Genomic DNA, 12,531 nt, shown 5'->3' on the forward strand with positions numbered 1-12,531 from the left:
GTTATTTTACATCTGGCAGACAAGGCTTGTTGCAGTTCAAATTCACCCAGAAAGCAGGTAGTAAGTGAGGAAGAGAGGCTTAGTGCTTCTGATTCTGCCTCCCTTGCCTTGGCCATGAGGCTGCACGGCCCCTCTGGTTTACTGGACCAGGCAGAACATTTTTAACCCTGGTGAAAGTGACAGACTTGGGGCTTTGCACCATTGAAAATATTCAGATGTAACTAGAGAGCAGAGTGAGGGAACTGAAGCCAAAGAACACCAAACAGCTCAGTAATGTTTTTCACTGCAGAGTGGAAAAGAATGTCCCCCACATGGCAGGGAACAGCAGATCCTGCGCCTGGCCAGCACTGTGCTGCTCCTCCCCGGCCCAGACAGCCACCCTGCCAGCTGAGCTCACAGCAAACACAGCCTGCAGAGGAACACACAAACCCAGCATGTTTCACACAGGATTTTTAAGGAAGAAGTGAAAGAGCTGTGTGGTAGAGGCAGGGATTTTGGAGGTTGTGCTGACACGCGAGGGTGTGGGTACAGTGAGCCCAAGGCAGGCTGACCTGCTTCCTCTGAAACTCAGGGAACCTTCTCCCCTGCCCTCGTTTAGGACAGCTCAAAACTCTCAGTGTCACCTTCAGCCATGTGAGATAAGACCTCTTGTACCCTCAGAGGGTAAATTTAGCACAGATGTTTCTGAAAGCAGCTCCCTTACAAGGCACCCATGGCTAGCTCACAGAGAAGGGATGGTTTGAATCTAAAAGGAATAACCCCAAACTTCTGTCTCTGTTATTTCAGTGCAGTACTCATCATGGAAGCACTGAATTCCCCACATACACTGAGCCATCTGCTCTATTTATTATACCCAAAGATGCGCTCCAAAAATTATAAAATCCCAACGAGACTGAAAGAATGCAGAGAAAATATTCCCATAGTCTGATATTCCATCTGTGCAGCTTTTCCACTGCACACTCTTTCAGCAGACCTTTACAAATAAACCCCTTAAGTACCAGATGCACATCAATTTAGAATCACCTAAATTTTTTCACAAGAAGCAATGGTAAATAAGTCACAGGGCAATGGAGAAAAGGGGAGAGAGAAATGACAGCCCAGAATTCCAGGAAGGGAGGCAGCCTTATCTGGTGTGTGAGGTGCCTGTGGGAAAATCACACAGTTATGGTCCTGGCTGCTCCATGATGACCCTGAGAAAGTGGCCTCATCCCCCTGTTCCTCCTCCCAACTGTTTGCCTTGTCTATTTAGCCTGCAAACTCTCCAGGGCCACGGTGGTGTCAATATTGCTCGTAACCACCAGGCAAACAACAACACATGAAGCAACAGCTGAGAGGGTGCCAGGCCCAGCAGCACCTCATGGCAGGAACAACTGCAGCAAGGCGGGCACAAGACACTCAGGGAAAAGGCTGATGAGAGTTTTGAAAATGTATTTACAGACTGAGAGCTGGCAAAGCCCCGGATGCAGGATCTCATTGACTCTAACGGCTCCTTGCAGGGCTGGGCTGGTGCTTTATTTGTATGTTGAGTTTTTTTACCCCTTCAGCATGGGGTGGGCTGTCACTTGGACCTCCTTAGGATCACAGAATGTCCTGAATTGGAAGGAACCCACACGGATCATTGAAGTCCAGCTCCTGACAGCACTTTCCTGTCTAATTCCTCTGCTGCTCACCGTTCATTTCACTGCAAGCCCTTTTCCTCTTCAACCTTTTTTGTCCTCTCCTTCTTTCTTCCTGCTTTTTCCTTTCACCTTCTCTTTTGCCTCCACAAACTGAGGCTGAACTTTCTCCATCCCCAGGAGGTTCTCAAAACAAACAGGAGCTTGTGAATTATTAACAGTGTAGACTATAAATAGCATCATTTTTAATGGCAGGCACTGTTGCACAGATGAGCTACCTTAAGTGTGACTGGCCCTAACTGTTCCTAATTTGCCAGGAGTGCTTTGTAGAATGACAACTGTGAGGAGAAGGAGGAGGAACATAACCTGTGGGCCTCAAAAAGAGAAGACAAAGCAAATGAAATGGGTAGAAGTGAATTCACCGTGTCAGAATACAGGAATGTGAAATCAGCAGATCCTGGTGCTCCAGCAGCCTGGGGAAAAGTTCCATAGCCTGGATCCTGGAAAGTATTTCCAAGACAGGCAAAAAGGACAAAAGCCCTTTCACTTGTGCAAACTTATTGCACTGTGTAAAGACTTGATGGAGAAAGATGGCACCAAGTTTGTGAGCTTCCCAGCTGAGCAGCCCTGTGCAGGCTTGGCAGCTGCATCCCTAAAGGAAGATAATGGAAAACCCGTAAATCAGCCTGCCAGCATGTGACAGCCTGGGGCGTGACACCCTGGATCCCACAGCTACACCTCACCCAAGAAGTGACAGAGGCAGCACCGTGGTAACACCCCTGGGAAGCTGAGTAACCCAAAGCTGCAGTTTCCTGGCTGTAGGAGCCTCCAGGGTCACCGAACAGAACCCTCTGAGTGTGAGGCTCAGAGCCTCTGGAGAACCCTTACATGAGTCAGCTCATGTAGCTCAGCCCACGAGCAGATCCAAGCAGCATTTCACAATATTCACTGGCTACAAGTCTGCCTTGTTCCAAAGAATTGTCCAGGGATTAGCTGCAGAGAGCTGCTCAGGGCTCTTCCCTCTGCTGGCAGTGGGGGGATGGACAGAGCAGGAACAGGATTATGCTCTATCAAAGAAATGCTACGATGTGCTAGGGGAATTTATACAGACCAGAGCTAATCCATGCTAGTGTTCACATCACCAAAAACATTCCAAACTTCTTCCCGCTCCTTTCTTTGACATTGTGTCAGTACATGATTTAAAAAATGCTTCGCTGGCCTTGCTCACCCTGAGATAATTCCTGGCTGTTGCTACAGGTGAATAGCTGATCTCATGGCTATTGCAGTGCATCTGCCAGCAAGGCCACCGCTCTGGAATGAAATCACAGTTATTATCTGCAGTTAATTATCCTGCTGGGTGCTTCTCTGAAGTCCACAGACAGAGCAAGCAAGAGTCACTTGGTCTAGAAAAGGGGAACTTAGATATGCAAAAGGAGAAAAGAGGAAATGGAAGCAGAGGAGTGTACAGAGATGTTAATACAAAATCAACAGAGAATGAGGTACTCTCAGAGCTTCACTCTCCAAGTTGTTTTAACAGTAAATTTAAAATTTTATCATAAAAGAAATACCGCTGGATTTAAATGCTGAACTATAAACGTTTAGAAAGAAGCCCTAAAGAGTAGGAGACTCCTCCAGCCCTTGAACCAGGGAGGTGCACTGCGGGAGGACGGGTCTGACAGGTTCAGGATGCGAGCCGGACCGGGACAGCCGCACGGCCGGGCACCGGAGCGGGGCTGGGAGCGCCAAGGGCTGCGGACGGGCAGAGCATGCAGGGCAGGGCAGGGCAGGGCAGGGCAGGGAGGACGGACAGAACGGACAAAGCCGCTGTCCGCACACCCCAGCCCATCCCGGCCCGGCCCACCCCGGCCCGGCCCGGCCCGGCCCGGCCCATCCCGGCCCGGCCCATCCCGGCCCAGCCCAGCCCGGCCCCGCGCCGAGCGCTCCCCGCCCCGCCCCGCCGCCCGCCGCCGCCATCTTGCCCAGCCCGCGCCCGCCGCTCCCGCTCCGTGGCAGCCCCGTCGCTCTTCAGGCCGCCCGTCCATGGCCAGCTTTCCCCCGAGTGTCAACGAGAAGCTCATCGGTGAGCGGGGGGCGGGCGGGCGCGGCGGGGCAGCTCGGCTGGGCCCTGGCTCGGCCCGGGCTCGGGCGGGGGCGGCGGGCGCTCAGCCCATCCCGCAGAACGGCAGCGCAGCGCTCGGGGCTGCCTGCGGGTAACGGGCGGGATCCGGGCACACGGAGCCTTTCCCGGCACACGGAGCCTTTCCCGGCACACGGAGCTTTTCCGGGCACACGGAGCCTCTCCCCGCACACGGAGCCTTTCCGGGCACTCGGAGCCTCTCCCGGCTCCCGGCCCGTTCTCCCGGCCGTGCGCAGACGCGGGCCCGGCGGTATCTCCGTACCGGGTGCGGTATCGCCCGCAGTTGGTTCAGCACGGCGTGTTTCCCTGCCGGGGCTCATCCCCGCTCGGTTATGCGGTGACCCCGGGCCCCTGTCCCGATGGCGTTAAGAGCCGTGAAACAAAAGCAGGGTGACGCGGCGGGTGCCGGGTAGGCTGTGTGAGGCGCTGCGCGGCTCGCCGTCCCTCTCGCTCGGCCCGCCGTCCCTCTCACTCGCTCTCCTCTGTCCCGCAGCTCGGTCGCGCACGGTCGGAGAGCTCCTGGCCCCCACGTCTCCCTTCGACAAGAAGTGCGGCCGGGAGAACTGGACGGTCGCGTTCGCTCCCGATGGCTCGTACCTGGCGTGGTCACAGGGACATCGCATAGTGAAGCTGGTCCCCTGGGCACAGTGCCTCAACAACTTGTAAGACGAACCGCTATGGCTTTCAGTGTGCTTTAAAAACAGGAGATAGCTTCAAATCGATTAAAACGCGTGTATTGGTCTTTTAGGCTTTGAACCTTGGGGAAGAACTAATTCCTTAAAATAACAGCTGTTTCATCTCTTCCTCAGTGGCCAGCAGGAGGAACAACTATTGCAACCTCACAAAGCCTGTGGAGGAGCGACTTATTAATTGATTCAGATGCTCTAAAATAAGAGGAAGTTAGAATGAAAAAGGAATTTAGAGACATGGGCAGATCTGTCCCTTTAAATTTCCTATCACGATGCTGTTTGGCTTTAGCTTTTAGGAATTTACTTAAAGGCAGACTTCTGTCCTTACCATCGTTGTTAGAATGCAAGTAGAGTTCCAAACTACACGTTTTATTGGCACTTGCAGGTGGCATTTTAGCGAGGTTGGTAGCCAGCCACTGCAATTCTGTAGCTGGTTATATTTCTCAGACACATTTTTTCTGCCTTTTGGGGGTGGTTAATTGTTTTCCATGCGCTGGACACTCAGTATCTCTTTACAGGGTTTAACATATGTAAGGGAATTGCGGGGAACTTCTCACTCATTTAGCAGGAAGTCCTAGAAATTGTTGTGACTCACTTTCCTGTAAATGCTTTAAAACTGTTGGGTTTTGCAGTTGGTTAAGTTAGTGTCTTGCTTTCTATAGAGGTAAAACTGTATACAGAATATTAGTATTATATTATGTTGGAAGGTTTTCAGGTGCTGGTAATTTTTCAGGGTTATAAGAAAACACTACTTTTATAATTTTAAAGTAAAAATGCAGCTCAGAGATGTACATTTCACAACTCCCAGATTTCATTACACCTTTAAGAAATTTCAGGTTTTCGAGTTAACTTGCGCTGTGTTTCTGTGCTTTGTTCGCTTTGCAGCCTGCTGCACGGCACGAAGAATGGTGCAAACACCGTCAGCACACGGCTGCCGAGGCAGAGCAGTGAGAGCAGCCAGAAGAACAAGCCCTGCGAGCACATCATCGACTGCGGGGACATCGTGTGGAGCTTGGCCTTCGGCTCCTCGGTGCCCGAGAAGCAGAGCCGCTGCGTCAACATCGAGTGGCACCGCTTCAAGTTCGGGCAGGACCAGCTGCTGCTCGCCACCGGCCTCAACAACGGCCGCATCAAGATCTGGGATGTCTACACAGGTGGGTGTGCAGGGGGCTCACAGCATGCTGTGTCCCTGGGAGTGTTGGCCTGACGCTGCTCGTCACACTCAAGCGCCAATTCATGCTTTATGCAGTAATAGTATCGATAGTATGCTGCAGGAATTGGGTATAGAATTGGAACTGGGAACTGAACCTTGAATACTAATTAAAAAATATTAAAAGAGCATGAGCTCCTGCAATCAGAAGTAACGAAAAATGTCAAAGGAACAAGAGAGGCAGGTCATGCTTTGAGATGTGAGAGATGGAAGATGCAAAATAATTAAATGTGCGTGTATGTACAATGGTTTTTTACTCAAAAGACTTCTTAGTTTTCTACTTTAAAAGCATGAAGTCGCTGGTTTATGTTGATGAGGACCTTTTATTTTTTTTAAAAGAAAAATTACTTAAAAGGACTGAATCTGAACCTATGGACTGTCAGTTTTGCTGGTAGCACAGCTGCTAGGTTGGAGAGAACTCAGTTAAAAAAAGTAATGATTATGGAGTAGTTTGTCCTTGTAAATTGAAGCTTAGAACAGGGAAGTCTGTCTAAAGACCAGTCTTGCCTTATTCTGAGGTTCTAGTATATATATTTTCTAGCTTTTCAGAGAGTTGTTTCTTCATACAGGAGAGTGAAAGGATCCATGTGCTGCTCACTGTGAGGAGCATTTCTACCAAAAAAATTGTCTTTATGTGGTGTAATTTTGTATTCAGTATTTGTGTCCATAAAGCATTTGATGTAAGTACAGTCCTTCATGTTAAATTGTGGTGTTCTCATGCAACAGGAAAACTCCTCCTTAACCTGATGGACCACACAGAAGTTGTCAGAGATTTAACGTTTGCCCCCGATGGCAGCCTGATCCTTGTGTCTGCATCCAGAGACAAAACGCTGCGAGTGTGGGACCTGAAAGATGATGGTACGTGTCTGGAGTTTGTCTGCCCTAAAACCTGAGAGAAGTATCCATGTACTTGCCTCTTTTATTGCTCTAGACTCAGTTTGGTCAGGATTGCTTAAACACTCTGTTCTATTAGTCACTCACTCTGCACTCCCTCGGAGTTCTTTATCTGTCTGAACCTGGAGGCAGAAGCAGGTGTTGGGCCAAGAGTGACCTTTCAGAATAGGGACATGGGAGTAGAGCTGCATCCCACGGTTTTTATTTCTGTGTAGAATGACTCTGCGAGATGTTTTGGAAAATAATACAAAATTTTGCAGAGGAACAACTAATTTGGAAAAGCTTTTCTGAATTTTGTCATGTTTAACCAATTCTTACAGCAATGTCTTTCATTTTAGGAAACATGATGAAGGTGTTGAGAGGCCATCCGAACTGGGTGTATGGCTGTGCATTCTCTCCAGACTCCTCCATCCTCTGTTCTGTTGGAGCGAGTAAAGCAGTATGTGTCAGAGTTTCTTGTTCCTTAATTCTCCTGAATTGTATGCATAATCATTTTAAATCTAAGTAACATTAAGCTTGTGCTCGGTGTCATGAACTTCTAATGTTTGATGATGTAAAAGTGCATGAAATTAAACTGGCAAATGGTGCATTGAGACCCTGATTGGTGAATGGAACTTGCACTGCTTTTAGTTGAAGAGGCTGTAAGTGTTGAGAAATAGGTCTGCACAGGGTCATGGCATAAAACAGAGACCACTAACGCTGCCAGTGTTAAAAGATACTTAGATTAATGCATAAAACTATTTTGGTTTTGATTTTGTCCTTCCTATTTCCTGCTCCATGAGAAAGATTTTACAAAGTCTGAGCCAGTCAGGGTATCTCCTGCTGAACAAAAACGTTTCTCCCTGTTTTCCCATACCAATGGCAATGGTGCTTAAGAGTTAGAAGGAAGAGGAGCAGACTGTTTTTGCTTCCATCCTGTCCTAATGCCCTGCTAGAGAACTGAAAGCAGTGCAGGTAACGCACGTATGCCATAAGCTACTCCTGGCACTGAAGAATTAGGGCAAACCAAAAAGGGGAATTCAGCCTGGTTCCAGGGACTCTGTAGGCAGTGTAGTGGAGCCTCGAAAGGCCCAGTTCAGTCTCTGGCCATCACTTCTGTGGGAGTGCTCAGATGCACTGTCCACCTCGCTGGAGAGCGGCCGAGGTGTGGGGTTTGGCTCTGTGGTGGAGCAGAGGGGGATGTGTACATTGCTGTCTGGAGGCTGTGTGTTTTCCATAAGCTTCTTGCTTTCCCTGTCACAGGTGGTGGCAGCAATATTGGTGTGATTGAGTTAAGCTGGCACCACTCTGAGGAGCACAGTGGTGTTGGCGGGCAGAGTGGCACTCTGGCCGCCAGCCCGGCGAGCTGTACCGTCTGTACCGTAGGACGAAGTCACCTTGCCCTCGGCTGCAAGGGGTCCTGTCCTGTACGTACGCAGGTGCTGCTCCATGTCCACTGTCTGCTTGCTTGCTTGCTTTTTTTTTTTTTTGTTGTTTTTTTAATAATTTTCACAGCAGTGAAACACACTGACTGACTCCTCAAACGTAGTGGGGTCTCCTTGGAAAAATTAGTGAACGTGTTTATAACCGATTGTAAAATGGTTCAGAGTTAGGCAGTATGGGAGGCACTAAGGCTGAGTTTGTTTGGGTCAAACATAAATTTATCCCAGATGTCAGAATTTAACCTGTGCAGTAAAACTGTCAAGGGAAAAACTAAGGCTGCTAATGAGCTCTTTGAAGGACATAACAGCTTCTGCTAAAGACATACATTCCTATAAAACTATGCTGCAGTACATGGATAGTTCCTATTAAGTAATTCTGCACAGTCCTTATTTTGATTGTATATAATGTACAGCTGCATGTAAAATACTGTAATATTCTATCAATTCTTATAATACACTGCAATTAGCTGGTAAATTGTAATGTTAATGTTGTTTATTACTGTTGACTTGATTTTAAATGCCTAAATTCTTTCTAATAATGTGGTTAGAGTTCCCTGTTGTTTTGCCAAAAACGTAACTTTTGGCTGTGAAAATTCTTTTTGCTTGCAGTATCTGTTTCTCTTCCTAGGCTGACGTTGGTGATCCAAGCAATTGTAAACAAGTGATCTTAAAGGGATGCCACTGGAGTAACAATATGTTAACCTTACATTTTCTGTCTGTATATTTCTTAAAATTTTGGTAGTTACTGAAAAGAGGGGACTGTAGAGTTTAACCCTATTTATTTATGAATATTTTAATAAAATAGTTTTGTAATACATGAATTTCAGTAAGCTACATGGTTAAATTGTGTTGCCTTTATCTTATATTTTGGCTTATTTTGTTAATAACATTTAACAAATTTGAGTTAGAACTTGCATGTCTGCTTTAATTATTTTTTAAAAAAACCTTGATTTTAATCTGAGTATGACACTGAGCATATTTCTTAATTGTAGTAATTCATAATACCTGATTTTAATATAATCCTAAATAAGACTAGCTATACTTTAGAAAACAAATTAAATGCTTCATTGCCTCTCTGAGCCGAGCTATAACATCAGCTTATTTATTGCAGGTTTTCCTCTGGGATATGGATAAATACTCCATGTTACGGAAACTTGAAGGACATCACAATGATGTTGTAGCTTGTGAGTTCTCTCCTGATGGAGCATTACTGGCTACTGCATCTTACGATACTCGAGTCTATGTCTGGGATCCACATATTGGAGTAATTCTTAGGGAATTTGGGTAAGTAAAGCAGTCAGATCTGGAAACTTTCTCCCAGAGTGGAGATGACTAACTGAAATACAACGGGTTTGTGTATGTAGCTGATAATTGGACTTGGAATAGAGCAGTGGCTGATGGAAACCCTAAAGTGGCAGACTGGAGGTTGTTCTTCTGTCTGAGAGAGAATTTACAGCACTGCAATTTTAATGTGTATTAAGTTGCTCAAAAAAGCTAAGTGCTTAGTGCTACAGAAGGCACAGTAGTTCAGTCTCCACTCCTGAATCTATGGTTAAATAGTTAAACGTTCTATTTGTTTTCTAATTGCTGAGCTTTGCTGTGCTGGCTGAGAGAGCCCTTGCCCAGCTGCAGACGTGGCAGTGTCACTGAGTGTGTCTGTGTGTCCCCACAGGCACTTGTTCCCCCCTCCCACGCCGATATTCGCGGGGGGCGCGAATGACCGCTGGGTGCGTTCGGTGTGCTTCAGCCACGACGGGCTGCACGTCGCCAGCCTGGCCGATGACAAGTGAGTGCTTCCTACACCTCCTGGGACCTCTCAGTGCTGTCAGCTGGGGCTCCTGGGGCTCTTGGGAAAGGCAGGCTAGTTGTCTGGTATTATGTTAATGTTCATTTTGAGTGTAGAAATCATTTGTTGTGTACAGAGTAGATGATCTGAGTAACTCAAGTGTGGAACAGCTGGAAACAACAAAGAGGGATTGTAAATGGAGTTGTTAATGCAGACAAGTCTTGGGGACAGACGTAGATTCCAAAGCAAAGGGAAGAGTATCCCGTGACCTTGTATTCAGCTCCACTAGCAGCAGCAGTGGTAGCTCGAAGAGCTGTATTTGAGGAGTGTGAAATGCTTTCTCAAGATGACAGTGATGGTATTCAGTTATCTACAGGAGGGTCTTAGTTTTTTTAATTAAGACAATTGCATTGTTGGGAATTTCTAACATAAGCGACACTTAAGAGAGATTGTCTAAATCTATAGTTCAGGTATTGCTTTCTGCTGTTGAAGGCAATTATTTTTTTAATTGAAGAAGTATAGATCAAGGAATTTATCAGGAAAGAAGTCTGAGCATTTCAGGCCAAACCTAAAACACTTTGAATGCCTATTAAAATGTTCATATAAATTGCCTGAGCTATGCTTCAGATTAATTTCTTGTGTAGCACAGAGAAGACAACAAGCAGAATTATAAACCTACTCTGATGATTTCCTATGCTGTCCTTCCCCCTCAGAATGGTGAGGTTCTGGAGAATTGATGAAGAATACCCTGTACAAGTTGCACCTCTGAACAATGGGCTCTGCTGTACTTTCTCTACCGACGGCAGTGTTCTGGCTGCAGGGCAAGTACAGACTTCTTTTCCTTTCTAAGATATTAAGGGTAACACAAGAGATTGAAAACAATGGCTCAGTGTTCTAAAAATCTTCAATTGTGACTTGCAACGTGGTGCTTCTGACTGGTGCTATTTGTTTAAACATGCCTCAAATAGCAGAAAAATCAATCAGCTGATAAACTCATTTCTTATCTTTGAAAATAAATATGTGAGAGACCCAAAACATGTGGATTGGAAGAAGTCCATCAGATAGCAGAGGGCAGTTGCCCTGTTTCAGGTGGCACAGCAGTAGCTGCTGGGAGATCTGCTGCTGTTGCAGAGACAAGTAGCTTATTGTGCTGCTGTAGCTTAAAATAAGAACTGGAGTAAATCAGAATCTGGAGTAAATGAGCCTGGAGCAGCTGGAACTGAGCACCAGCAAGTCCCCTACCTAGCCATGTCTGTGTGTATTGGATTGGTAGTGGGCTGAGCTGTTCAAGTGGAATAACCTGGGGGGTTTGTGGGGTTTTGTGCAGGACCCAGGACGGCAGTGTGTACTTCTGGGCAACCCCCAGCCAGGTGTCCAGCCTGCAGCACCTGTGTCGCATGGCAATCCGCAGGGTGATGCCCACCAGCCAAGTCAAGAACTTGCCTATCCCGTGCAAAGTCATGGAGTTTCTTTGTTACCAGATTTGAGTTTTCTGAGAAGAAAAAATCCAACCAACTGGGAGGTGGCCCAGCTGCTGAAACTGGCTACAAACACTTTACAGAATCCTCAAACTGTACAGCCTTTAAGCTTAAAACTCTACAGGTTTTCAAGAGCTATTTAAAGTGATAACCTAAATCCTATTTTATCAAAATGCCTGACAGGTAATTTTTTTACTATTTATAGAAAACACAGTAGAAGTATTCCTGGTGTTCTCAATTTTCTAAAATATAACTGTGAAAACATGTACATATATAGACATAAGCTGCTACATGTTATCAATGTACCTTTAAAAATTGCTTGTATGATTTTTCATGTGTCTCATGTATATATTGCTTTGGTAGAGCCATGATGCATCTGTGCTTTAAGTGGAAGGACAGCTGTTGTTCTGGCACACCGAGGTAGGAAAGCTATTGACTTAGAGAGCAGTTAAGCTTCCTTCTGTACATTGGTTGGGTGCAGAAAGCTGCCCCCAGGTGAGTTTGTGCTAGTTTATTTGTGAAGAAGTACAGCATGGCTTTGTAGAGAGCAGTGCGTGGAGAAGGGAAGGAGGTTAACGAGGGCTGGAGTGGATCTGAGGTAACCCAGGACAGTGCCTGAGTCAGCTGAAGGCCTTATGCTCCATAGCAGCAAACCAGGTGAAATTTCAGTATTGGGCAGTGTTAGAGAACTATTTCCTTACATTTCTGAAAATCTGACTACTGTATTATTGCCTGATACTGTGTCTGTAATGAGAGACATTTACAGACTCAGTTCATTATCCTTTAACCCTATAATATCTATCTGGGGGTGATTATTGGTTAATGGCCAAAGATAAGCAAAATACTTGGTTTTGCCTTCTGTTATTTATCTGTACCTGCAGATATAAAGAATGTATGCATTGCATAAAATGCCTGATTATATATATTTTTGTTGAATTTTTTATTAAAAACTTGCATAAAATTTTTCTGGTATCTCATGTGGTGACTTATTTATCAACACTGTCTGCCTGCAGCACTCCAGGCTGAGTTGCTGAGGCCTGGTTTGTGCTTTCAGACAGATGCTTACAGAGCTCTCTCAAGCCATGACTGTTATAAGCTTGTGTGAGCTGCAAATCTGCTTATTTAAGCACCTTGATGAGCTTAAGCTGAAAGCTGGGCTTGCCAAGGTCCTCTTTCTGCAAGATCACAGTTCCAGCCCTGGTCAGCAAGTAGGACTTAAATGTAGGGTCTTGTAAGAGAGGCTTATTGAAGGGTCTCCTCAGGTGTGTTCACCAAAAGGTCTGATTTATGGAGGTAGAGG

The 12,531-nt window shown here is 46.2% G+C and overlaps 1 protein-coding gene across 1 annotated transcript; it reads left to right on the forward strand.

The window, feature by feature from the left end:
- The first annotated feature begins 3,565 nt into the window (after positions 1-3,565).
- Positions 3,566-12,196, forward strand: WSB1 (WD repeat and SOCS box containing 1). The gene is made up of 9 exons (XM_085078605.1): positions 3,566-3,696; positions 4,247-4,415; positions 5,328-5,596; positions 6,379-6,510; positions 6,885-6,985; positions 9,079-9,251; positions 9,640-9,753; positions 10,467-10,574; positions 11,081-12,196. The coding sequence occupies exons 1-9, from the start codon at positions 3,657-3,659 to the stop codon at positions 11,238-11,240; spliced, it is 1,266 nt and encodes a 421-aa protein (XP_084934731.1). The 5' UTR covers positions 3,566-3,656; the 3' UTR covers positions 11,241-12,196.
- The last annotated feature ends 335 nt before the right edge of the window (positions 12,197-12,531 follow it).

Source organism: Lichenostomus cassidix, chromosome 19 (assembly GCF_008360975.1).
Source record: "Lichenostomus cassidix isolate B80296 chromosome 19, HeHo_3.0, whole genome shotgun sequence".
In the NCBI taxonomy this organism is placed as follows: domain Eukaryota; kingdom Metazoa; phylum Chordata; class Aves; order Passeriformes; family Meliphagidae; genus Lichenostomus; species Lichenostomus cassidix.

Excerpts from the sequence above, each read along its gene's own strand:
- WSB1 (XM_085078605.1), top strand. The coding sequence starts at position 3,657 with ATGGCCAGCTTTCCCCCGAGTGTCAACGAGAAGCTCATCG. Across the intron at positions 9,252-9,639 it reads GTAATTCTTAGGGAATTTGG|GCACTTGTTCCCCCCTCCCA; the intron begins GTAAGTAAAGCA and ends GTGTCCCCACAG. Across the intron at positions 10,575-11,080 it reads GGCAGTGTTCTGGCTGCAGG|GACCCAGGACGGCAGTGTGT; the intron begins GCAAGTACAGAC and ends GGTTTTGTGCAG.